General features: G+C 29.2%; 6 protein-coding genes across 8 annotated transcripts in view; 3 read left to right on the top strand and 3 right to left on the bottom strand.

Moving 5' to 3' along the window:
- The first annotated feature begins 315 nt into the window (after positions 1-315).
- Positions 316-6,159, top strand: LOC130901726 (D-glucuronyl C5-epimerase B). Of its 2 annotated transcripts, XR_009060323.1 has the most exons (6): positions 316-502; positions 559-1,030; positions 1,098-1,468; positions 1,522-1,846; positions 1,901-2,896; positions 2,978-6,159. XR_009060323.1 is itself a non-coding variant. In XM_057813287.1 (5 exons), exons 1-5 carry the CDS (start codon positions 461-463, stop codon positions 2,455-2,457), a joined length of 1,767 nt encoding a protein of 588 aa, XP_057669270.1. In that variant the 5' UTR covers positions 316-460; the 3' UTR covers positions 2,458-6,159. The 2 variants fall into 2 exon arrangements, 1 of the variants encoding a protein (XP_057669270.1); XM_057813287.1 differs by having other exon boundaries at positions 1,901-6,159.
- Positions 6,160-6,602: 443 nt separating this feature from the next.
- On the bottom strand, positions 6,603-8,790 carry LOC130901229 (post-GPI attachment to proteins factor 3). Its single transcript, XM_057812438.1, has 7 exons — positions 8,619-8,790; positions 8,415-8,563; positions 8,208-8,360; positions 8,026-8,150; positions 7,835-7,974; positions 6,986-7,190; positions 6,603-6,926 (listed from the first exon to the last, which is right to left on the bottom strand). The coding sequence occupies exons 1-7, from the start codon at positions 8,746-8,748 to the stop codon at positions 6,860-6,862; spliced, it is 969 nt and encodes a 322-aa protein (XP_057668421.1). The 5' UTR covers positions 8,749-8,790; the 3' UTR covers positions 6,603-6,859.
- Positions 8,791-9,007: 217 nt separating this feature from the next.
- On the top strand, positions 9,008-10,076 carry LOC130901062 (charged multivesicular body protein 2b-B). Its single transcript, XM_057812140.1, has 5 exons — positions 9,008-9,142; positions 9,198-9,289; positions 9,353-9,650; positions 9,706-9,812; positions 9,868-10,076. The coding sequence occupies exons 1-5, from the start codon at positions 9,109-9,111 to the stop codon at positions 9,973-9,975; spliced, it is 639 nt and encodes a 212-aa protein (XP_057668123.1). The 5' UTR covers positions 9,008-9,108; the 3' UTR covers positions 9,976-10,076.
- Positions 10,077-10,710: 634 nt separating this feature from the next.
- LOC130901128 (voltage-dependent calcium channel gamma-5 subunit) overlaps positions 10,711-26,349 on the top strand; it is an 87,050-nt gene continuing 71,411 nt past the window's right edge. Inside the window, exon 1 of the mRNA XM_057812233.1 lies at positions 10,711-11,136. The gene's annotated coding sequence lies outside the window, so the exon portion shown is untranslated. The remainder of the gene's footprint in view (positions 11,137-26,349) is intronic.
- LOC130901129 (phosphate carrier protein, mitochondrial-like) lies at positions 11,987-13,217 on the bottom strand. Its single transcript, XM_057812235.1, has one exon. The coding sequence runs from the start codon at positions 13,177-13,179 to the stop codon at positions 12,094-12,096; it is 1,086 nt and encodes a 361-aa protein (XP_057668218.1). The 5' UTR covers positions 13,180-13,217; the 3' UTR covers positions 11,987-12,093.
- LOC130901130 (uncharacterized) lies at positions 13,899-20,351 on the bottom strand. 2 transcript variants are annotated; one of them, XM_057812236.1, is made up of 9 exons: positions 20,205-20,343; positions 19,426-19,507; positions 19,229-19,331; positions 17,689-17,810; positions 17,327-17,458; positions 16,980-17,207; positions 15,346-15,480; positions 14,329-14,425; positions 13,899-14,045 (listed from the first exon to the last, which is right to left on the bottom strand). In XM_057812236.1, exons 2-8 carry the CDS (start codon positions 19,484-19,486, stop codon positions 14,373-14,375), a joined length of 834 nt encoding a protein of 277 aa, XP_057668219.1. In that variant the 5' UTR covers positions 19,487-19,507; positions 20,205-20,343; the 3' UTR covers positions 13,899-14,045; positions 14,329-14,372. The 2 variants fall into 2 exon arrangements, with proteins under 2 accessions (XP_057668219.1, XP_057668221.1); XM_057812238.1 differs by lacking the exon at positions 14,329-14,425 and having other exon boundaries at positions 20,205-20,351.

Genomic DNA, 26,349 nt, shown 5'->3' with positions numbered 1-26,349 from the left:
CAGAACATGTTCGGAATTAGAAATTTGTGCTCCACGAACACAAGGAGCATGTTTTGTAAGTACACAATTTCGAGCCACGCACGAATCTGGTGACGGAACATATTCATAAAGCTAATGAAGCTTGCGATCCTATATTCGGAATCGATTCCAAATTTCATACAAAAGGATGATTTCTTTAATATAGGCGTGAAATATTTTGAATATAATCAGAGAAATCAATGATGACATGCTACTGATCTACTACTTATTGGCATTGTCTTTCTTTGTTTAATACTGTAGGGCAACAAAGATGGGATCTACTTAAACGAACGAATCGTTTTATTAGAATCATTAAAACAAACAATTGATGTATAAATTATTGACAGATAAAATAGTTATATTGAATGTTTTCAATGTTGTATGTTTAATAAAATAATATTTATTTTAATTTATTTATCTACATAATTATGTAAACAACTAAATGAATCTAGTTGATAATAAGCCTGGATATACCAGGAGTGTGGTCAGTATTAAAATAATTAATAACAAATATTTGTTAAAACAGTTATATTATTTTAGGAACCGCCACTATTTTTTATTATGATGCGGTTCAATCTAAAAGTAACTTTATTATTTCTTTTCGTCATAGGTATTCTAACAATCCTAACATTATATTCCTTTTGTGGAAGTAGGGTTAAAGAATGGGGTAATGTTAATTCTAAATCATTGGATGTTCTTACAACCGAAGAAATAGATTGCGAAATAAACGGCGACTATATAATAGGTTGTCGAAAAGAAGGAGACGACGTTTATCTTCCATTTTCATTTCTACATCGTTATTTCGAAGTGTATGGTAAATTAGCTACGTACGATGGAGTTGAAAGATTCGAATGGTCTCATAGTTATAGTAAAGTATATCGTCCTAAATCAAAATACGATCCGAAGGGTGTGTTTATGTATTTCGAAAATTATAACGTGGAAGTGAGAGATAGAGTTAAATGTGTTAGTGCTATTGAAGGAGTACCGGTTTCTACACAATGGGAAAGTCAAGGTAAATTATTATTTTTTTTTTTCATCAGGTTGAATTAGGTGTTGTTTTTTTTCTTTCGTATTTATAGGTTATTATTACCCTACGCAAATAGCACAATTTGGGTTATCGCATTTTAGTAAAAATTTAACTGAACCGGAACCTAGAAGAAAGATGATTGATGATAGTGATAGAGATTTAGGTAAATGGATAATACCGTCGACGGCAAAATTTGAAAGAATTTTCGATAATAATTTTAATAGTAAAATATTGAAATTTATAACTAGCGATAGTTACGAGGAAGGTATTCGATTAAAAATGGATCACGTTTTATATTTCGTCATGAGTTTAGATTTAATTTTAAGTGGTAACAGTAGCGTAACTATAACTTTACAAAACAGGGAAACTAAACAAATTTATTTTTTACATTATATAACTTCGGACGTATGGATAACTTCACAGGTGACGATCTTATTTAAATTTAAAATTTTCTCATAACAAAAATTAATTTACAGGATAATAATATTTATCACGGTATAGGAACGAAAAGAACGTGGAAAAAACTCACTAGAGACCTCATTGTCGATCTACATAAAGGTATAAGTTTTTTCGATAAAGATAAATCAAAAATAAAATTATCGAGATCGAAAATGAGGTTAACAGAAATAACTTTAAGAGGTTCCGGATGTATAGATAACCTCACTTTATCCTCTTCGGAACATATACAACAATTCTACGACACCGCTGAATGGTTCGTCAAACATCAAGACAAACAAACTGGTGGTTGGCCTATACCAGTTAAAAGAAAACTCGCCCCCGGTTTCCAAGATTTACAACCCGGTAAATAATCAACCCCAAAGGTATTTCTAAGGATAATAAATGATTTTCTTACAGGTTGGTATTCGTCGATGAGCCAAGGACATGCTATATCGGTTTTATCTAGGGCGTATTACCATTCTGGTGGTGATATCCGTTATCTAACTGCTGCTTTACTGGGTTTGAAACCCTTTAAAGTATCGAGTGATTTAGGTGGTGTTAGGGCTAGTTTTCTCGATAAGTACCCGTGGTACGAGGAGTACCCCACTCAACCAGCGTCTTTCGTTCTTAATGGTTTTATTTATTCCTTGTTGGGGTTGTATGATTTGATGAGTATCGCTCCTTTGGAGGACGGTAGGGAAGCAGAGGTGTTGTTTAATGACGGTATGGTGTCTTTGAGGCGTATGATTAGTTTGTTCGATATGGGTAGCGTGACTTCGTATGATTTGCGTCATTTTACTATAAACACGGCGCCGAATTTGGCTCGATGGGATTATCACGCCACCCACGTTAATCAATTGTTGTTGTTGAGTACCATGGATGGTGATTCTTCTTCTTCTTCGTCTTCTTTGTTTAAAGTTACTGCCGAAAGGTGGATCGGGTATATGAATGGGAAAAGGGCCGATCACAATTAAAAAAATTTTACGTCTATATATACGGGGTGAAACAAACAAATCAGAACGTAAATGGAATGCCCTTTTTTTTTTGGTAATCGACGAGCTAAAACTGTAATTGAGAAAAGTTGTACGTGAATGTATGCTGGGTGGACAAGCAAATGATTCAGAATCATAATTTCTCTATTTTTTTAAGTTTTTTTTGGTTCATAAGTCGGAATATACTGGGTGAGCCAAAAAAGGAATCAAAATCGTAATTTTCTTACTTATTTGATGTTTTGGTTGACCTATACGTCAATACACAACAGATGAACCTAAAAAATTGATCAAAACGATGATTTTTTCATATTTTATTAGTTCTTAAGTCGATATATACCGGGTGAACCAAGAAAATAAAACGAAATTATTATTTTACTTCAAATTCCATGTTTTTGTTGGCTCGTATATCTATATATACTTGGTGAACCAAAAAAAATGATCAAAATTACGATTTTCCTTCTTTTTCGATGTTTTTGTTAACTTGTATTTCAATATATACTAGGTGAACCAAAAAAAATTGATCAAAATTATAATGTTCCTCATTTACAATATATACTAGGTGAACCAAGAAAATGGATCAAAATTATATTTCACATATTTTTGTTGCCTCGTTTTTCTACATATACTCGGTGAACCAAAAAAATGGATCAAGATTTTTCTTCTATTTGGCTGTTTTTCTTGACTCAAGAGCCAATATATAACGAAGGGATCATAAAAATTGGTGAAAATTACAATTTCCTTTTTTTTAATGTTTTGGTAGACTTATACGTCGATATATACTGGGTGAACCAAAAAATTAGTCAAAATTATGATTTTTTTCCTTTTTTAACGTTTCTGTTGTTTCGTAGGAGAATTTATATAGGATGAACCACAAAAATGGATCAAAATGATATTTTTTTTCTGTTTTCTGGTTTCTATTAACTCATAAGTCGCTATATACTGGATGAAACAAAAAAATCTAAATCCCATTTTATTTTAAAAACAAAAAAATTACATTTTTTTGTTTTTGATGATATACTGACATAGAAATTATAATCACAAAGTTCCTCTGATGATTTATACGATAGAATATCCAGGGTGAACAAAAAATATTGATCAAAATAACAATTTTCTTGTTTTGGGTGATCGACCCGGGATCATTTGTGGTTGGGGGGTAAATTTTACTCCGATATATACTGGGTGAACCGAAAAAACGAATAATGGTTAAGAACTCATATATTTTTACTGAAACATATAAAGACTGCACATTAAAAATATAGTTAGTAAAAATATATTTTTCAAACAAAATTTAAAATCTGTCAACATCGTATATTGTTATTCATGGTTCTGTCATTTCAAACATATTATTTACGGATAATTTGTAGAATTTGGCAACGTTGAAAATAATTATTCATACCATTTTTTTTGTTTTTATATAATTCTTGAACAAAGTTGGCAACAGTGTTAATGCGGGAAGGTTTAAGTCATTTTAATACCAAAAATACTTGAAACATTCCATTAAAATGATACAAAAATCGATAATTTCGAAATCTAAAACGAAATTTGATATATTCGGGTTAATTTTATCATATTATGAAACCGATAAAATAAAAAAACTTGATTGCGACGGTGATACAAATAATGTGCAGTCAAAATGAGTTTTTCAAACAAAGTACAGTTTTTAAGAAAAAACCGGACCAAACGATACGAATAGTAGCAATTACAATAATCGAATAGTCAATAAGGGTAAGTAGAAAAAGTCCTTACCCTCAAATTTATCCTGAGTAGTGTAATAAATGTTAGAAAAAAAATTGTTTTGTTATTTGTATAATTGTTGATTTGTTATAAAGCACTTTTCCATTATTAAAATGAAATATAACGATCTTGTAATCGATTTTCCAGTTATCGATACATACGATATGTCAAATGTCAACTGAAATCAAGTACTAATTAAATTGTGATTGGTCCAGTTGTGGATGTATAATTACTTAACGTTGACCATTTGCTCTTTTTTGTACAAAGTCAAATTTGAACCTGATTACAAGATTTTCATTTTAATATTTGTTTATGTTGAATAAAGAATCCGATTGGGTTTTTGAAATGCTATGAATGTAAGTGCAATAATTTATTCCTTAACTTTTTTAACGATTTTAATTTTATTTTTTTTATAAATTGTACATATTTTATATATAACGTTAACAATCATAGTGTAGGGGTGTTTAATAGAATATTTTTATGTACGGAGGTAAAACTAACCTAAAAAAAATACGTTTTACGTTAGAAATAAAAGTTTCGTTAACAAATTGTATATATGGAGACTAAAAGTTACATTCACGACTCTCGGAATATTAGTTTTGTTTTAAAAAAAATGTTAAATATATATCACAAATTTTTTAGGTTAATTTTTCTTCTTGGACGTGTATAATCCGTAGATAGAACGCCATCTATCCATCTCAAGAGCTTATTAGAGTAAAAAAGACTAGAACATTTGTATATTTCTTCCAAACTAATCGTAATTGTTAATGAACGAGTCATATTCTTTCTCATTTATAATTGGGATAATTGATCCAAATAATAATAATTCCATTTTTTATAGATGATTTTTCAAATTATTTTTTAATAAAATTGAATTTTTTAATAACCTGATTCATCGTTTATGAACCATATGATCATCAAATTGAAATAAAATTACATTTGACGTTGAAGTATGAATGAGAGAAGAAGACAAATACGTTACCGGTACCACAGAACTAAACTAACTATAAGTTTATAGTATTTAGTAATTTTGAAACAAAAAAATAACTAAATTCGTAGTAATATAGTTGAAAAACGATATGATCTTTGATGAATGAAATGAAAGAAACTGAAACAAATCATACGTTTTCTAATAGTTTCGCCTAATTATTTCATCATCAGAGTAAGTATGTTGGGTTTTAATTAAAAAATATAAAACCAGAGCCGACATTTAGGGTCTAAATTACCTTATCAATTGTTTAAAAGTCTGTTTAGGACGTTTTTACTATTTAAATATCATATTTTGAGTACATATATCGTAGTTTTTCAATTGAATCTAAAAATACTATATTTTCGTTGAATTTCCGGATGTACAACCAGAGAATACTAGTCAAATCGAATTTATAAGTTTTTTTTGTTACGCCACTGGTAAATACAATAACATACAAAACTACGATGAAATTAGTTCTATTTAACATTTAGAAACGTAAAAGAAGAAATCCCATAACATTTGTTCGAGACAGAGGACAACATAACAATCCACAGTCTTTCAAATATCAGCTCATTAGCATTTTATAAATAATTTTCTATTTTATGAGATTTTACTTGATGTTTTTATGATTTAAATATCATATTTTAAGCACATATATCGTATATTTCAATTGAATGTAAAAAATACTATATTTCCGACTTACCCCAGAGAATACTAATAAAATCTGGTAAACACAACAACATACATAACTACGATGAAGTTAGTTCTGTTTAACATGTAGTAACGTAAAAGAAGATATCCCATAATTTGTTTTCGACATAGTAGAAGACAACATGTAGTTGTCAGTAATAAACGTAAAAGATATTCGGCAACAAATGTTTAAATGGAAAAAAGTTGTTTGCTGTTTTGTTTTAAATTATCTTGTGAATATTTTGTGTTATTTTTTGTAAAAAGTTATTAATAAAGTTTATTAAATTTTGTATTAATGAATATAACTTACTTTCGCGGTTTATAGTGTCATTATATATTATAATCTCAAAACAATTTTAGTTTGGAATCGAATTAATATTAAAAAGTTTTGTTTAATTTTAAAAAAATTTACTGACAGGTAATATAATTTGATAAGATTCTTCACTTTTAAGTTATTTAATTGTGTGTGATATTTTTATAAAAGCAGGGCTGGACTGATTAGATTTATAATTTCGAGTATGAAATAGTTCTTTTAAATTAAAAATAAGTCACTTAAAGTGTACTTAAATGTTTACGTATTACAATTTTGTGATTTTAAACTTGTTAGATTAGTAAACTTGGAAAAAATTGAGTTGAAATACTAAAATTTCGAAAAAATTGAAGTGACTGTGACAATAATATTAGGAAAATATATTCTAACTTGAAAAAAGGTTTTTTATTTCAATAAAACACATTTTTAAATAAAAAATTTTATTTACAAAATATATACAAGTGTTGAAAAATGCGTACTACTAGATTTTATTATATAAAAAGAATGATTTATACATTATTTTCGATAAATTACTTAAATATCCAAAACTAACTACAATCAGCTTTATTTTTCCCCTTTTTCACTGTTAAAACTCTCTATTTATAGAAAGATATCGCTCTGAGAGAACCAGTCGATTTTATAAGTCTTCGCTTATATTTCTTGTGTTTTTTCTCTGTTCCTCAGGGTATCTTCTTCGGAATCTCCCCCATTTCATTTCTCAAATATTTACAATCGTCGATAGCGAAACTGGAAAACGATAACAACAAAATTAGTACCTTAGAATGAAATTTTAGATAGTGACTCACCTATAGATGAATATATTTAGAGGCGCGGTGGAAAGATGCCACAATGAGTGGTAATCAAATATGTATAATATTGGGGGGCTATCTATTAATTCGAGTAACAATACGAGTCCAGATAGGGCTAAATACATAGCACATTTCCACACGTATCTTTGATTCGATCTATTGTATATACACCAAGTGAACCAACATAATGCGGTAAAAGTACCTAAATAATAAAATAATAAGGGCGTAGCAACAAAAGGTCATAAAAGAGTCAAATTCATCAATTAAATGGAGCATTTCTATGCATAGATTAAGGAAATTCCAAAACTAAATTCATGCAAAAATTTGTGGAATTGCTTGAGAAAAAGTCAAATTGATTGATTGATATGCAATTCCTCGTAAGTTAGCAAAAACTATGGATAAATTGAAGAAATTCGACCATTAAAACTAAATTCATGCACAAATTTGTGTAATTTGTGCCATTTCATGCAAATCAGTAATTCAGTAATAAAATAAACAGTTTCTCAAAAAACATGAAAACTCAAACTAAAATTGCAGAAATTCCTTTTTAAAAATTGAAGTCATGCATATAAGTTTGTGCAATTTCCTGAAAATCATGCAAATTCAGTAATGAAATGAAACAATTATCAAAAATAATTTAAATTTATGGCATATATGCAGAAATTCCATGTTATAAAACTGAATTCATGCATAAATTTGTACAATTTCATGCAAATCCAGTAATAAAACTAAACAATTTCTCAAAAAAATTGAAACTTCATTTTAAAATTGAAGAAATTTTATGTTGAAAGCATAGCAATTCTAATGTACTTTTTCTTATCATTGATTACAAAATGATTTACTTACCCACAGCAATATTTAATTCAATATTATAACTGTAATCAATGTGTCCTAAACTTAAATATCCAATATGACTGACCAAAAAAAGTAGAAATATCAATGTGATTCCACATAAAATGTAAACAGGAAGTTTATCATACAACAACCTATAAAATCGTATATTAAATACTATAGAGCGATGTTTGAAACTATCTTACCTCATAGTCATAACGTAACAGTTCATTAAAATCATAGAAAAAGCACAAGCATAATCCAAAATTTCAGTTAAAAGAAAATCGCGATAGTGAAATATAGCTGACCATGTCCAGGCATGAACACTAACCTAAAGTTATGATTATATTTGTAAAGTATTTATAATATATAAAAATGAAAAACTTACTATGAAAAAGGCGTGCCACAACCATATCAAAGGACTATCCGACCTCACTTCTCTTCTAAATTTTTTTATCATTTTAACATGAACAAAAGCATTTAATAAAGAAAAAATTACTGAAGCTGGTTCTTGCATACCTAATACACGTATAAAAGGCCACTAAAAACATTAGAATTACTATAACAACTTATGAAATGGAAATTAAGTATTTACTTTTCCGTAAAATTGGGGAGTTCTCCAGTTACGTTCGTGAAATGCGTCGACGGTTTTCCACATACACTCGTGTTCGCATTCGTGATGACAATTCCAAAATGTGTATTTATTAATTAACGGTTGGTTATTTTCACGAAATTCTTTACCGTCTAAAAACAACGTAAAAGTTATCGAAAAACTTTCGCATAACCTAAAATTTAATACCTCTTGTACAATTCAATAATTCACAATTTTCTACACATCTTTGGTAATATGGAGAATTGTCACCAGCTGAACAATAAACATTATTAATTAATATTGTAATTATTATATTTAATGTTATAACTAATTTCATTATTTAAATTATTGTATAAACAAATAACAGTCTGACGTCTTCTTTTTTATTTTAAATTGTTCAAGGACTAATACTGCACGTTTACTACTTGAAAATATAGATTTCTTTTTTTTAATTTTAGATCTCTTTACAACTGATTTTATATGGAAACAGACGTAAAATCAAGATATATCATCTCGAAAAACAAATAAAAAGGTCTAAGAAGAAGTAAAAGAAAATTATATAATTTCTAGTAATTTATTAGTAAAAAAGAAGTAGAAAATAACTGTCAAAATTAAACATCTATCTAAAAACAAGTATGAGTAATAGTTGATTTTATTGTATAATTAATTAATAATATAGATAATATTTATAACGAAAATGTTTAATTTTTGGTCAAAACCAGATCCAAAAGGTAAGTGCGACTAATTTAAATAAAATAAGCTTGAAATTTTAGTTTATATTGTTAGACGATCAACGAGAAGCTGATAGACAATTACGAAAAGTGGGTAGAGATATCGAAAGAGATCGTCGGCAGCTAGAACGAGAAGAACAGAAATTGGTAAATAAATAAAATATTTCATGCGATATTCTTTCATAGTTTACTAGGTGTTTTTACTTAAAGGAACAGGAAATAAAAAAATTAGCCAAACAAGGAGATTCTGAAGGATGTAGGGTATTAGCAAAGCAATTAGTACAACTTCGTAAACAAAAACAAAGAACATATACTGCGGGCAGCAAAGTTCAAGGGATCGCTTTTCAAAATAAAGCTATGGGAGCAAATGTTAAGTTGGCCGAAGCAATGGGCACTGCAGGAAAAACCATGTCGGACATGAACAAAATAATTAACCCCGAAGAATTAGCTTCTACACTTAACGCGTTTTCTAGGGAAAATATGAAAATGGAAATGACGGATGAAATGGGTGAGTTATTTTTTATAGTTTTCAGTGATTTTAGGTGAAAATTTTTATACTTCAGTTAACGACGCGCTGGATGATATGTTAACCGAATCTGGGGACGAGGAAGAGAGTGATAACATTGTAACTCGAGTTTTGGATGAAATCGGAATTGAAATTAGTGGGAAGGTAATTTTAATAACAGATTTTTTTTCAGTATTTTTCATTATTTTCGATTTATTAGATGGCTGGGGCTCCTTTACCGGAGAAGGGTAAAATCGGCGAAGCTTCTAAAGCTAAAGGGATGAGTGATGATGATATTGAAGCTCAACTGGCTAAATTAAGAGGTTGAGTTGAGTATAGTTGCTGTAAAAATGTGCCTCTCGATGCAAGTTATCTATGTATTTCCTCTATTATTGATATTTTCAAATATAATTACCAGAATTTTGTTTATACACATGTTTTGTAAAACTCGCTTTATTATTATTCAAATTAAATTGAAATTTTGTTGTTTTATTTTTTCCCCTTTATTTACGTTATTGATGTCGGATCCAGGGTCTTGACAAAGGGGGGGTCATTAGTATTAGGACGAGTCCTCCCTCAAAGACATTGCATTTTAAGCCTTTTACCCACAAAATATAAGTTAATTACGTTGTTTTTAACAGTATAATGACGAATTTTACGCAATTTTTACTTTAAACCTCAATTCCTTATCGACTTTGAAACAAAAAACCATGTTAATTAATAAGAATTAAGGGGGGATCATGACCTCCTCTGGATCCGCGCTTGGATCTACGAAAAATTCAAAGCAACTATATTTCTCAATATTTCAGTTGAAATTTTATAGTACGGACCTGCGGGATTTTCTTCTTCTTCGCTTAGTTTTGTGGCCTGTACCTTAACACTGCTAAAATAGATTTAATTTTGTATTGGAATAATCTCAACTATTATTGATTTTTAAATTCTACCTGACATTCATTTATATATAAAATTTGATCTTTATTTTTAATGAGATTTTACTAATTAGATTTGTTCATTAGTATTGATATAGAGGGTAGAATAATATCGAGAATCGCCGGTAGCCTCCATTTTGATTTTTTCATGAATAACAGTTGTCATGAAATTATAGCGCGGGTGTGTGAAAATGATCAGATTATCAAGCAAATTATGTTAACATACGCATTTCGTCCCAAATAGGGATTGTTTTAATAAAGTAGTATTAAAACAAATACTACCAATATTTAAAGTTAATAATTTTAGGTTGAAATGCTGATTATGTCTCAACTGGCAACATGTTGTGTTTGTTGTTACAGCTGATTCAGTGCATTTCGTATTTAAAATTTTTTTCTGAGGCAACGTGCTTGTGTTTTGGTCACAGATTATTTTCGTTTATAAGTGTCAGTTAGTGAACGCTGTAGTTATTATGTGATCTTTTTTTAGTGGAAACAATGTGTATAGTGAAAACGTGTGAAAATAATAAAAAGTTCAAACCCGAAGGTATTTCCATTCGTCAGTAAGTAGATTTATATTATACATATGTATTGTGAAATTTACTGTACAATTTACAAATTATTGGTTCTACATCAATTTTTATTTGAGTTGAGTGATAATCATTTACGTAAAAATCTAGCGCCGCTAATTTGAACATGATTAAAGTTAAAATAGAGATTGTTTTCTTCTTCTAGTCTAAATTGATTTGTATACGATTGAATTTCAGCTCTCTTTTTATATTTTGGTGACATTCCTTGTGCTTTTTGTTTTTTTGTGTTTATGAGGATTTTCGAGTCTATTTTATTGTTTAATGTTTTTTTTTAAATAATAATTGTGTTTAAATGGTTGTTTTTTCAATATTGTTTGTTGATAATTGTGTTTTATTGAAGCACAATTTTGTTTAGAATGAAAATGGGAGCAATATTGAACATTATCGAAGGGAAGTTTAAAGATAATACCAAAAAAGGCTCGAAAAGCAATAACTACAAGTTAGGTTGAAGTTTTAAACTTTATATAAATAGAATGTAGTAAAATTACGGAAAATCGAATAACTAAATTTTCATTTTTTTTATTTCATTTACTTTTTCATTGATAAACAACTATATTATAGTTTGCAAGCTGAATTTATCAATAGGAGTAAAAAAATAAAAACCTTTTTTTATATTTTTTTATGAAAAACCATCTAGAAATACAAATTTTTGACAATCACTTTTCGTCCTTACCTTTTTATGTTCCAACAAAATATCGTACGGTTAAATATTGATGTTTCGTGTATGACATATTCCGTTCTTTTGAATTTCATGATTTCGTATATTGCCAACTTTAAAATAACTCGTCAATTAATGTTTCTAAATTTCTTTTTTGTAAATATGTATCGTTATAGCATATAGATTAATTATAAAAATTATTTTTTACATATTTATTAACGCATATAACAACAAATATAAAACTAATGGTATAGAAATGATTTTAATGATTATTAATCTTCTTTTTTAAATTTCCTCTTAAGACTCTCCGGCATTTCCGGTGGGGGAGGTCGCGGCATTCTTAATGCAACTTTAAAACCGTCATAGATAAACCATTGCGCGGCAGTTAACGTACCAATCATAACAATTCTAGGAATTAAGCCCTTCCACAACCCGACGAATCCTAATTGCTTTATAACATCCGCCGAAGAAGACCCTTTCGCTTGATTCAATTTGCTTACGACTGTATCCGCTGGATGGGATACGACAGCGCAAAAAATACCCGCTATGTAACCCGCGGCAAAAGTAACCACCAACTGTTCAGGTTTACTGCAAAGTTCTCTAGGTTTCGGTACGACGTATTTATAAAGCATTTCGAGGGTACGTTCGAAGCAAGCAAACTTCATCATTGTATACGGGATTTGACGCATCCATAACGGTACCAAAGACTTGTAGAAACCGTTAACGCCTTCTTCGACGTATATCCTGGGAAACGCCGATCTCAACGTACTAGAATAACCCGGTACAGTTTGTATCTTGACTTTAACTGCTTCCATTGGAGATAGTGCTACATCGGCGAAAAATTCGGCAGTGGCGGAGGCTCCTAAGTATAACCACGTTCTGTATAAATAAGCGTATTCTTCACCGAGCACTCCCGAGTATAATACTTTGAATACTTCGTACAAACCAAATTTGAACATACCTTGGGCTGAATATCCGAAAAAAGTCGGCGCCCACCCCTTAGCTAAACCTCTCATTCCTTCCTCTTCCACGGTAATCTTGAAACCGTTAGAAATATTTAGATATTTCTTAGGATCAACTTGCATTCTGCATTTTACTAAATCTAAAGGTACTACCATTGTGTGTGTTATCCCACAGGATAAAATTCCTCCTAATCCACACAATAGAAAATATTTTAAGGAACCGAAATCGCAGCTATATCCGCCATTTGTTACAGCAGCTGATATTTGCCTTCCAACCACCAGCGACCGGACTAAATTTTTAGAAGAATCATTTTGTGGTATTCCTCCATCTTGGTCTTCGTTATGTATTCTATTTCTAGTTATATGATATTGTTGTTTTATTAGAGATAGATACATTATTATACAACTAAACGATATATTATAATGACATTTACTGTCTTAATTTATAATTTGTAATACCACAGAATATATATCGGTAAGAGAAAGCGTCGTAAAAGGAAAACTAATAGTTGGCATCCTTTGACAATATCCTCTTTTTTATTATTCAAATAGTCTCGGCTATTTGGGTTATTCGGTCTAATTTTATTGTATTAAAAGTTGTGAAACTTTTTTCAATTCCTAAGTGAATGTAAATTCTATCGAATTGTAAATATTTCGAATTAAATAATTTATATTAATAACGAAATGAAAATAAATACATAATTCGTATCGTACGTCATCGTAGAATTAATTCTGAAGCATAGAGTTCTAATTCTCCTTTTTTTGACATCTGATTAGGTATAGGTATATTCTATGGTTTTGTAAACTTAAGCAGTTCTGATTCGATATAGAGCAACTCGAGTGGAAAATAATTCAAGTCGTTTGGTTTCATAAACTAAAATATATATTCAATATCAAAGAAAGCCATTGTTATATTATTTAGAACTATAGGATTATAATTATTCTTCTTTTTTAAATATTCAACAGTTCGATTACGACATGTAACAGCTGAATTGGGAAATAAACTGACATCTTTGAACTTTGAACTGCCATTAATGAGAAAATGGGATGCACATTCCATTTTATCCTGAAATGGGGGACATATTGGAGTTCAGCACAAAGTGAAACGACGCAAATAAATAATAAATTTATTTGGTTATGTATATAAACAATAAAATTCTGTTATACAAAATAAAAAAAAACTATTAAACGAGAACTATTTGCATATTATAACGCTTTATTTGTTTCCTTTTAGTTGATACCCAGTTTTTTAAAAAATCCACCTTGAAGAAAAAAAAACACAATAAGATAAGGGTTGAAAATAAAAAAAAATCACAAAACTGAAGAACAAATGTTAGTAGATTGACTAGAATACAGGAGGTATTAAATATAAATAGGTTATTGTAATAGTGTAGGAGACGGAAAAAAGATACGAGGGGAAAAATTTAAAAGCCGGGTTTGATTACGTGTTTATTGCCATGTAATAGGGCTATTCTGCTAAAACGAAATAAAAAAAAGTGCGAAACTACCACCTAAAGCGTCGTACACAACAAGTAACCTACTTACATCGAAAAATTTCTCAGGTCCAGGTATATTTTTAATACTTTTTTTTAATAACTAATTAATTTCGTATAAAAATTAGTTAATATAATACAGAATAGCCCTGAAACAAATATTTCTGTTTATTAAATATAATTTTTTTATCAGACCAAAACGGAATACAGTTATTGTCTTCTTCTCAAAGATATTTTATATTCAACCCTCGTATATAGACGGAAAAAAACGAAACCCCAAACGGATTATCTCGAATATATACAGAGTGATCACATAGAAGTTAAACTTAAAAAGTATTTATAATTTTTATACGAGGGTTCCACAATTTTTTCAAATATCTATTTTGAAGTAAATCGAAACATTTGGATTATATACAGAGTGATTACATGGAAGTCGATTTTTATAAAGAAACTTGGAAAATATTATATTCGATTATCGGTATACAAGGGTTCAACAATTTTTTTAAAAATTTCTATTTTGAAGTAAATCGTAATATCTCGAATATATACAGAGTGATTACCTAGAAGCTGATTTATTTAAGGAAACTTAGAAAAATTTTATATTCGATTATCGGGTTACGAGGTTTTCACAATGTTTTCCAAATTTTCTATTCAAGGCGACTACTTAGAAATCGTTTTTTTTTAAGAATCCGGAAAAATATTTTATTCGATTGTCGGTATACGAGGGTTCCACAATTTTTTCAAAAGTTTTTATTTTGAAGTAAATCGAAATATGTAGAATATATACAGAGTGATTACTTAGGAGTCGATCTTAGGAGTGGAACGAGGGTTCCACAATATTTTTTTTCACGAAACTTTATTCGATTACCCGTATATGAGGATTCTACAATTTTATATAAAAGTAGATCTATAGGGTGTTTTAGGTAATTATAATCATATAATAACTATATTTCCGTTTTGTTTGATAAATTGAATCATAATTTGAAATAATTTTTTGTATTGTTGGGAATATTTTTTTTTTATTATTTTGAGAATGCTTTAGATAGGGCTTTTTGGATAATTTCAGTACCTATTGATTTTAGTCCGTTGGTGATTTTGTCAGAAACAGAGCTTCCGCTCGATTGTGAATAAGATTTTTGATTCTGCGCATAATTTTGTTGTGGATAACCTCCATATTGTTGGTAACCGTTTTGTGTTGGGGCACCTGTAAAATGTATAAAAAAAATTCACTCAAAAAAACATCTATCGTTAGAAAATCGTAGACAAAATGGAAATTATGAGTCGTCCCTTCCTCTTCTTGTTTATTATTGGCATGGTTTTAATTTAATTATTTTACCGTTTACGACAAAATTGACAGATATTCTTTTAAAAACGCTATAGAAGATCTTCTTTTTTATCCATTTTTTGGCCTTTTTCAAGTTCACAAAAATACCAAGTACAAGATTAGTTGTGACTAATTCATTTTTTTCAACTTCCATATTTTATAAAACGAGTTGTAGTAAAGTCTTCTTCTTTTTCGTGTATTGTTGGCCGCCATTATTTTAACAGTTACCTTACGATTCTTTATCTTCTTTTTTTAGAGTTCAATTGGTTTGACAATTAACCCCCAAAATTTACAGGAGGAGTTGAGCCGGATTCTTCTTTTTCGTTTATATTGACCTAGATTATTTAGGCGATGATTTCACAATTCTTCTTTTTCTATTCTTTTAGAGTTTAATAATTTTAGCAATTAACGTCCAAATTTTGTAAAATTTTGGATTTCACAATTCTCTTTTTTATTTAGAGTTCAATTGGTTTGATCATTAACCTCCAAATTTGATATGAGTTGTACCGGATTCTTCTTTTTCGTATTTTATTAACCTTAACTATTTAGTCGGTTATTTCATAATTCTTCTTTTTCTACCCTTTCATAGTTTAATAAGTTTAGCAATTAACCTCCAAATTTTATGAAACGACTTGTTGTAAAGTCTTCTTCTTTTTCGTGTATTGCCGACCTCGATTATTTTGACAATTACCATAACGATTCTTCTTTTTTTATTGGTTTGACAATTAACATTCAAATTTTAAAGAACGATTTGTATGGAATTCTTCTTTTTTAGTGTTTCGATGGTCTGGATTATTTTGACAGTAACTTCAAAAAAAAAATTGTATAAAAAAACCTGTACTAGATTAGAGGTGTCTAATTCTTATTCTTCTCGTTCTATTAGCGTCCTTGACCAAATTATAAGTAATTTATAAAATTTTTAAAAATGCCAATATTTCAATCAATTTTTTTTGAAAAATTTGATATTTAAATCTTTAAGTACAAGAGTCAATTCGTCTTAAAATACTGTTTCGGTTGACATGTAGTCAGAAAATTAATGACAATGCTACAGGGTGAAGTCAATAAATATCTTGAACACTGAACAAATAAATTTCTTCGGAAAATTAAAAAAGCGAAATCCAAATTTTACGTTATTTTTAAATTGTTTTTTTGTTTATCTATATAAGATCATAGATAAACTATGAATAATAACGTGTCTTAAAATCTTTTTTTTGTTCCAATAGTGGCCTCGTCAATTTTGATTATTAGCCATCAGTTACACAAATTAATTTTTAAAACGTAATACGAGAATCTTGTACTTTTTCACTTTTATCTTGTTTAGAACAGAAATTTTACAAAAAAAAAATCAGAATTGGGGTGATTTTCAGTTTTACACTTACCTTGGGTATATCCGGGATAATTTCTTTGTTGCGGGTAACCAGATTGTTGCGGGTAACCAGATTGTTGGGGGTAAGCCTGTCGGGGGTAATTTACTTGTTGAGGATAACCAGAACCCACTTGTCCACCGGGATAACCAGAACCCACTTGTCCCCCGGGATAACCAGAACCCACTTGTCCACCGGGATAACCAGAACCAATGCGACCTCCTTGGTAACCACCTGAATTGACTGTAAGTTGTGTTAAATGCAATATTTCGATTAACCCTCGTACTGCGTGCCGAGGGAAGCGAGGTACGCAGCACAAATGAATTTTTTTCTCGACATATCCCAACTTTTTATAGACTTACCAGGTCGATTTATGTTGGGTCTTGGGGTGGTTTCGCTCTTCGGAATATGCGGGTACAAATTACCACCATTGCTGTTTGAATTTTGTGATAAATAATTAGTATTCCCACTAGTGGCATATCCTACATGGCCAGCTGTCAGAAAATATTAAAAGTCAATATAAAATACGTTTAATTATCGTAGAAATATTTTGTCGATAAATTAACGTTTCGGACAAGTTACAACAACATCTTCAGTTTTTGTTCGATCTCCGAGGATGATAATGTGGTTTTCGAAACTTCGCTTTCGCAAATTTTAAATGCGATTTTAAAATTAATTATTTTACGAATTGTACCCGTTTCATATGAATTTTTATGGTGTTTACCTTTATTGGCATTTTCAACACATTTCGGTGTATCCCCATCCATTTGGCAAACTTGCGTAGGGGGACAAACGTGCGTTTTACATGTCCTTATAGCGTTTGCTTTCCTTTCGCATGTCGGATATCTATAAAAAAATTAGATCTACTTCCGTATACAGACGTCGGCATAAGTCAGGCAAAAAATTTGCATTAAGAGGAAAAATGTGTTCAAAGAGATTCAAATTCTTCTTCAATTGCAGTTGCGCGTGGTCTTCTTGCGCAAAACGCGGTCCTTGAGAAGGCCCCACAAGAATAAATCACAGGGTGTCAGGTCACATAACCGTAAAGGCCACTCAACGAATCCTCGTCTGTCTATCCATTCTCCAAAATAAACACAAAAAGCTCCATCCTGCACGAATTGACGCTTTTTTGCGTTGTGTTGGATCGTTGTCCATTTGCCCTCGTAGATCTTTGAGCATTTCCAGATAACTTTGACCCTTCACGTGACGCTAATTCTTCTTCAATGAAGACGTGAGGATTCTGATTGTTCCAGTACACGAAGTTATTGACTAGAATAGAATAGAATGCTGGAACCGCTAATCATCCTGACAGCATTCGAGGTACCACTCGCAAAATTCCAATCTGCGATCGTAATCGTCCTCTGTGAAGTGCGTGGACGGTAAATTCGATAGATTGGTTCGGCTGCTCAACTAACGCCAGTTTCCATATGTTCTTTAGTTCTTACGGATAACGATCGTCCAGAACGCGGAGCGTCGGCAACAGAGCCCGTTTTTTAAAATTTCTAGTACGTCTTCCACAATGATGACCGATTTGCTAGCGGCGAGTTTAGAAATGTTTGTTGACATTCGGGAAATACAGTTTCGTAACAAAAAAAACTGTTCTTTGAAGCGTGAACTTGTATGGGTTAATCATTTTAAAAAAACGTCTGATTGACAAGCACGTGTTATCATTACAAAGACACAACTGTCCGAAGTACAAACAAGTTTCGTTTTAATCTTTTTCGACAGCGTTGCCAGACTTATAAGCGTTGCCGGACTTCTGACGATTTTTCGAGAGCGTTGCCTGACTTATGTTGACCTCTGTATTTGAGGAAAAATTATTTTATGGTATTTTGAAACATTTTAAACATTTTTTATATAATATTACCAAAAAATTTAGTTATTTCCATCATTATTTCGGGAAAAACACAATAACGTCACTGATTTAACAAAAAAATTTGTCCCCCGAAGAAATTTTGATGAAAAAATATATACTTTCCCCCGTATACGTTTATTATTTTGCAGTTTCCTATTTCAAAACATTTTTTCGTATACAATCATTTAAAAACTCGATTATTTCTATTCAATATTGTATATGTTGCAAAAAAAATTCTGTCATTAAATCAAATCATCTAACAAAATTGAATTTCCAATTAATTTTTGGCAAAAAATATCCATCGACCCTCGTAAACGCGTGATTGATAAAAGTGTGATTTAAAATAATTTTTTTTCGAAATTCACACTGTATATTTCGTAAGTACTAATATTTTTGTTGAAATACTTACGAACCACATTCTCCTTGTCTACTATAAAAACTACAGGGGTCTGTCTTCATAACACATTCTTGAGTACTGGGACAACCTATATCTTGACAGTTTCTACCATATTCTGTGATAAACATTATTTTTAATTATAAATAATTCCTTATTTTGTTGTAATATTTTTATATTTAACTAAATTTTGATTAAAATAAATTACTCACTTGTAAACGAACGTACGACGCCAAAATAACCGAAAATGACAAGTAGTATGTAATAATTCATTCTTACGACATGAATCTGAAACTAAAAGGCGCAAAAATGATATAAGAGTCACAATAACAAAATGTATTTAACCATTTTGTTTATCAATGTGTTTATATAGTTGTTATTACACCATTAAACTATTTATTAAAGTGAATAAAAGCTGTGAATTAACCGAGGTATCTATTGGTTTCAATTTGTATGAAAAAATAAGATTAAATATATAAATCAGCACGAAACTGAGAATATATGATAAATAATATTTATATTACGAAATTTATATAAAATAATAACAAATTACTAACCAAAAACATTATATTAGTTGAATGTTTTTGTTCATCGCTTAAATTCAAGATGGCACTGATATATCTGACGACACCAGGGTTGCCAGTTCTCAATAAAAAAATTGTATATCTTTTTTTATTAATATAAACAAAGTATGTATGGTTTTAATTTATCATTTGTTTGATTATTAATGTATCAATATAGACAAATATTATTATTAATACTAATAAGATATAGTTTGTTAATAATACTTTTTAAAAGTGAATACGAGTTTTTCAAATACAAAATTTAAAATAGTTTCAAAACCTCATATGTTTAAAATTGAATATAAGCAAACGTTTAGTTTTTATTTTAATTCTTGGAAACGACATTCTATAAATAACTCAAGTTTCATTTGCGAATTATTAACGTTCAATCTAAAGAACTTTCATGATATTAACGAAAATATAGATACCTTATAGTGAAAAAAAATCCTTTATTAAACACTATACACTAATTAAAAACACAAAGTTTCAATTATTGTTAACAGAACACGATTCCGCGACTAGCATTCACTCACTGTGGTCACTCTTAATTTACCATGTAGAGCGCAGTTTGCCATGAGTGACGTCATAAACATTTCGGATGCTACCTTGGATAAATACGAGGGTCAAACTATAATTATGGAACAAGTTTTGATTTTTATAAATAAGTTTTTAATTTTTTTCGTGTATATTGGAAGGGATATTCTAATTTAAATTGAAGAATAAGAGGACTATTTTGAGATGTGTTTTGAGAACGATTATTTTCATATCGTTTTTTTTTGGAGTTAGTTCCTTCCGATTTTCCTAATCATTGAATTTAATTCTAATGTTGTTCATGTTTTTATTTATTTAATTCTTTTGCATACGGAAATCAACAATTCAATTATTGGTCTCGAACTTCGAAAACGATAAACTATAGTTCTAAACTAGACAGGTACGAAAGTAGAATATAAGATTACGTTGTTAGAAAAGTGAAGAAGAAATATGAGCAACAATAAATATACAAAAAGATTTCTTCATTATTATTATTATTATTATTATGAATTTTCTTGATAAATCTTTATTCCAATGTCAAGTATTAAGCGGTAATAAAATCAACATATTCTTCTCTAAAATACAATCACTATTAGACTTTTCACAATTTTTGAATATTAAAACTTTTAAAAGCCTCCTGGTAACATCGTAGATTACAAAATGTCGGCCACAAACTTCCCGTGAATCCAAAGGAAGCTTGTTAAATAAATATTTGAACGTAAATATATTTAAATTAGGTAATTATGTACTTAAAAATGAAATAAATAGAATGAAAATTTTGTCTGATTTATATAAATTTTTTTTTAAATAACGTATGTCCCTCGTATTAGAATGTTTATTACTTGATGACACGTGATTTTAATTCGAAATGTTGGTCAAAGGAATCTTGATCTACGTAAATCGGACATTGAGCGTAATATTTATCTGGGCCACTGTTAATTATCGATTCGAAAATAGTTCCATGGTTATAAATCAAGTTAATGAATCTTCTTCTGCCGATAAATGTAAATTCATCGGACCACTTCTTTTTTTTTATATAAAAAAAGTTGATCTGTGTATGTATACGAACGGAATTTATAGGATTCATAATTGTATTTAGTAAACAAAGAATTTTTTTTATAAATTCATAGACACTTGTTTTTATATGAGATAGTTTAAAATTAAATATTTCACTAATTTTGAATACGGAGACAACATGTTGAGTCATGAGTTATTTTTATTACTACGGTGCATTAAACTTATGTAACCAAAATAGAAACAAAAATTTTGTTTTATAATTTACAATTTTGACGCTCAAAATAAAAGAAACTCCAAACAAATCCTTCGAGAAATTAAAATAAAACAAATTATTTCTTCATAAAAGGTCATGTTCGTCCGAAGAAAAACGATAATTTGTTCGGTACCTTTCGGTTTCTTAATCAAAATAATATGTCAGTTTAGCGACTGCAAATATTACATTCTGTCGTAGATATAACGTGCTCGTGAAATCAATACAGGCAAACTTTAATCTTACGAAAAGTAAGGTTAGAATATCTCTACGGTAAATTACTTTATCCAGAGTTTTATAGGAGACAGGTCCGTAGTTAGTACTAATATTTGAATAAAATATATTTAATAAAAATGTTTTAAATTATAATTCGCTAAATAGTATGTTAAATTAGAATCTATTTGCTTTATTTAGAGGTTATTAGCAAATGTCGTTGATTATTTATTATATTATGAATAGACATTTGAGAAATTGTGTTTAAATGATTAATGAAATGTTATTAATATTATTTTTAACTTTAATATGAACCTGTTTCTATACATTTTTATAAAATTTGAAGTAGTAGAAAATATTTTCCTTTTTTGTTTTTATACAGCTCGTCACAAAATAATGACGTACTCCCTTTTAGCTCTTATCTTTCTAGATTTGGCGTTTATTGTGCGATGTTGTCGGTTTATTGTTGTTTTTATAGCCTCTTTTAGAAAGCCTACACGCTCTCCCTAATATTACTTTTCGCACTAGTCGCCCTAATTCAGGTACTTTATGTAAAATGAAACAGATAGCAGTGGTAGTACGTATTTTATTTAGGAAATGTGTAAGAAAAAATGCTTTTTATCACCCCCTTATAGGGAATATACAGGACTGAATCTTTTATTTTCTTTTTCTAAATTTCAATTACCGACTTTATTTTTTTCTTTGTGGTTAACTTTCATCGTCATCTGTGAGACTGAAAATTATTTCCGATCATAATTCATGCAGCTATGATTCGAGAAGAATCGACCAAAACAAAAAAAGCCGCAGCGCCACTGATCAATCAGTTTCCTTATATTTTCTTCTTCTCCCTTATTCCCAATTGGAGCACTGATCTCGTGGAAAAATTGAGTGCTCATTATAACAGCCAATAAAAAGAATTCAACGACAACCGACGATAAAAAAAGATGTCACTTAATGAGTAATTAAACTTGATGGGAAGGCAATTTCAAGTTTTGATTGCTATTCCTAGTAATCCACCGGTGAGCATGTCTTCTAGAAAGAAAAGATAAAAATACCCAGATTGGGATTACTTTTTTGAAAATTTTGTTATGTTTTTGTTATTCAAAAAGAAATTATACCTAGACTACAATATTGATAGTAAATCTTTTATATACATCGGAGATAACGTGACATCTACATATTTTCTAAAGGTCAGGGGCGGCTCATGCCCAATGGTTACCAATCCGTAACTTTTACACTGTTTGAAAATTGATTGAATTATAACATATAATAACAATTACACCCCTGAAATTACCACCCTAGGTGAAATTAATCGCACCCCTTTTGTAATTAAATTTAAAGAGTTATTTTTATTTTCCAAATTGTTTGAACTTTGTATAATGCTTATTTAAAAAGAAAATAACACATTATTCAATAAATCGTGTGACTAACTAAGAAAAACACATTTTTTTGTCAAAAATCTACTTAGAGAATATTCCAACGCTTTTCTAACTTCTCGTTGTCTCAAAATAGGCCTCAGTTATCTCACTGTGGACTTTTTTGATATTTTTTGGAGTAAATACGTCAATTGGAGAACTAGAACGATTACCATCACCTGTGTCTGTACGACCACGTTTAAATTCAGCAAACCAATAACAAATGCTTCTTGTCGATGGAGCAGAGCGTGCTTGTACAGTATTCTTTTACATCAAAAAATTGTTTTGAATCCAATATTTTGAAAATAGAAAAAGTACCTTCACTTAAATGGCTCTAACTTTTTTCTGACTAATCGAAATATCATGACATTTGACACATAGTCTTTTGAAAGTTGGTACTTCGCCAATGTCATATGAATTTGACAATGACAGCGCCATCTACGTGTCAGTCACACGACTCATTGAGTGAAGTCATAATTGATGAAATTAAAAATGTAAATTCAATAAATTTGTAACAATATTTATTATACAAAAAAAAAGTTTTAAATATTAATTGTAGAGTTTCTTTTACTGAATATGACGATTTTTTAAAAAAAATTATATTACAAAAAATTAAAAAGATATGGCGGTTCAAACTTGGCGTCTTCCTTTTAAACCTTATTATGCTTCAATTAACGTAATTAAATAGTGGTTGGATTTAGATATAGTTAATATCGATACAAAACGAATTGGTTTGATAAAATACAGCGAAAGAACTGATAAAATACAGGGTGTTTGATTTAAACAGAACAAATTATAAGTGCATACTGGCGACTAAATTTAAAACACCCTGTATGAAATATCAATGAATTGAATACATGGAATTAATGGGGGAATGTTTGTTGTTTATTGGTTATAATTTCACGCCTATAGTTTCGTTATTCAATAAGAACTTTCAAAATTTAAAAAAAATATCGAAATATTTCATTTTTAAGACATTGTACACAAATTATAGTTAAATTTCGGGTAGGATTCTAAAATAAAATAAAATTCTGTTTTATTGAAAATAACAAAGTCTATTTTTGATAAAAACTTTTCCCGGCGCATTCTATTCAACGCACTTGTGTGAGAATTGGGACAATCTGTATCTCTAATTAATTGAAAAACAAAACGTCTGTGAATGTTCTCAGAAATAAAAAAAAAAACTTCTACTGGTCGCCGAGGTTTTAATTTAATTGAAATAACAGAACAAGGAAAACTTTTTTTTGTTTTCGTACGCTTCAACCTAAACCAAGTTGTCTGTTCAATATTGTGTTTCTGTTTGCCCTTTGGAGACTAAATGGAAACACAAATCCCCACTGTCCTGTTCAACCATTGTGATAACATGGGGATTATACGACAAAACTCATTTTAATGAATTTAAATCCGTCGAGGTTACAACTTGATTTAAAACCGGAAAGTTAACGTTCAGGAGACAAAGAGAAAAATTATAATCCCAATAAAAACACGTTTATTGAAATACTTTTTTTATTATTAGAGAAATATGGTATCGTATTAACAAAAATTCGATAAAAAAGTGTCAGTTTAAAAGTTTTATATGTTTAAAATGATTTCTAGGACATACTGTATACATCGTATATCTTAAGTTCAAGGTTAAATATGGTATAAAAAATTTACGTTGGATTACCACTTCCAATGTTTCCTGTTTTAATTATTTCAATAAATGTGGTAATCGTATCTGGAATGAAAATAAATAATTTTTTTTTAAGAAATATGAGTGAAAAAACAAATTATTGTATGAAATAGATGAATTTGGACTATAGTTATAGTTCTGGAAAGTAATATCGATAGACTAACTGTTTTGAGAATTCGAAAAAACTTTTACGGTGATATCATTTTTATTTTGAATTGATAAATAAATTGTAGTTATGAAAATTGTAGGAAATTTCACGCTCTATAAGATTATAAAACAATATTTTCGGAAAAAGAATTTTGAATACTTAATTTTTCAAAAATTGTCGAAATTTGGAACTTTTACGCTTGTATATTATTATATTTGATCGTAGAAAAAACTGGTACACATCAAAATTGTCGGAAATTTCATATTTTACAAAATAATGGAACATTATTTCCGAAAAACAAAAATTTGAGTACTTAATTTTCCAAAAATTAGCGAAAAAATCGAAATTTGAACTTTCCCGCTTTTACCATTTTTATTTTTCTTCGCACAAAAAACTTGTGCGTATAAAAATTGTAGAAATTTTATATTTTATAAGATTATGAAACATTATTTTCGAAAAACAAAAATTTGAGTACTTAGTTTTCCAAAAATTGACGAGAAAAGTCGAAGTTTGGGACTTTCCTGCTTATATCTTTTTTATTTTGTTTTGATCGTATAAAATACTTGTACGTATGAAAATTGTAGAAAATTGTATGCTTTATAATATTATAAAACATTATTTTCGGAAGAAATTATTTTGTATTCATAATTTTCCAAAAATTTGCGTTAAATATCGAAATATGGTATTTTCATGCTTTTATCTTTTTTATTTTTGCTCGTACAAAAAACCTGTAAGTATGAAAATGGTAGAAAATTGTATGTTTTATAAAAGTATGAAACAATATTTCTGGAAGAAATTATTTTGAGTACTTAATTTTTAAAAAATTGGTGAAAAAAGTCGAAATTTAGGAGTTTTACGCTGATTTATTTTTTTATTTTGTTCGTACAAAAAACTTGTACATATGAAAATTGTAGTAAATTTCATACTTTATAAGATTATAAAACATTATTTCCGAAAAACAAAAATTTGAGAACTTAATTTTCCAAAAATTGACGAAAAAAGTTGAAATTTGGGATTTTCAAGCTTATATCTTTTTTATTTTTGCTCGTACAAAAAACTTCTACTTATTAAAATGGTAGTAAATTTTATATTTTATAGGTCTATAAAACAATTTTTCCGAAAAAAATCATTTTGAAAACTTATTATTTAAACAATTGGTGAAAAATGTCGAAATTTGGTACTTTTATGCTGATATCTTTTTTATTTTTGCTCTTACGGAAGAATCGTACCAATGAAAAAAGTAGGAAATTTTATGCTTTATAAGATTTTAAAACAATGTTTTAGAATAAAAACATTTTGAATAATGAATTTTTAAAAAATTGGCGAA

This window comes from Diorhabda carinulata, chromosome X, assembly GCF_026250575.1.
Source record: "Diorhabda carinulata isolate Delta chromosome X, icDioCari1.1, whole genome shotgun sequence".
Lineage (NCBI taxonomy): Eukaryota > Metazoa > Arthropoda > Insecta > Coleoptera > Chrysomelidae > Diorhabda > Diorhabda carinulata.
This window is presented reverse-complemented; position numbering and strand designations above follow the sequence as displayed.

What these genes read in the sequence shown, in the direction of transcription:
- LOC130901726 (XM_057813287.1), top strand. Translation starts at nt 461, where the DNA reads ATGAATCTAGTTGATAATAAGCCTGGATATACCAGGAGTGTG. An exon ending in CTGGATATACCAGGAGTGTG is followed by an intron (nt 503 to 558) that starts GTCAGTATTAAA and finishes ATATTATTTTAG; the next exon opens with GAACCGCCACTATTTTTTAT. An exon ending in ACGTATGGATAACTTCACAG is followed by an intron (nt 1,469 to 1,521) that starts GTGACGATCTTA and finishes ATTAATTTACAG; the next exon opens with GATAATAATATTTATCACGG.
- LOC130901229 (XM_057812438.1), bottom strand. Translation starts at nt 8,748, where the DNA reads ATGAAATTAGTTATAACATTAAATATAATAATTACAATATTAATTAAT. An exon ending in ATTATTGAATTGTACAAGAG is followed by an intron (nt 8,564 to 8,618) that starts GTATTAAATTTT and finishes CGTTGTTTTTAG; the next exon opens with ACGGTAAAGAATTTCGTGAA. An exon ending in TGTGGCACGCCTTTTTCATA is followed by an intron (nt 8,151 to 8,207) that starts GTAAGTTTTTCA and finishes TCATAACTTTAG; the next exon opens with GTTAGTGTTCATGCCTGGAC.
- LOC130901062 (XM_057812140.1), top strand. Translation starts at nt 9,109, where the DNA reads ATGTTTAATTTTTGGTCAAAACCAGATCCAAAAG. An exon ending in AACGAGAAGAACAGAAATTG is followed by an intron (nt 9,290 to 9,352) that starts GTAAATAAATAA and finishes TTTTACTTAAAG; the next exon opens with GAACAGGAAATAAAAAAATT. An exon ending in GAATTGAAATTAGTGGGAAG is followed by an intron (nt 9,813 to 9,867) that starts GTAATTTTAATA and finishes TCGATTTATTAG; the next exon opens with ATGGCTGGGGCTCCTTTACC.
- LOC130901129 (XM_057812235.1), bottom strand. Translation starts at nt 13,179, where the DNA reads ATGTATCTATCTCTAATAAAACAACAATATCATATAACTAGAAATAGA.
- LOC130901130 (XM_057812236.1), bottom strand. Translation starts at nt 19,486, where the DNA reads ATGAATTATTACATACTACTTGTCATTTTCGGTTATTTTGGCGTCGTA. An exon ending in AGACAAGGAGAATGTGGTTC is followed by an intron (nt 17,811 to 19,228) that starts GTAAGTATTTCA and finishes ATTTTTTTATAG; the next exon opens with ATATCCGACATGCGAAAGGA. An exon ending in ACCCAACATAAATCGACCTG is followed by an intron (nt 17,208 to 17,326) that starts GTAAGTCTATAA and finishes CACAACTTACAG; the next exon opens with TCAATTCAGGTGGTTACCAA.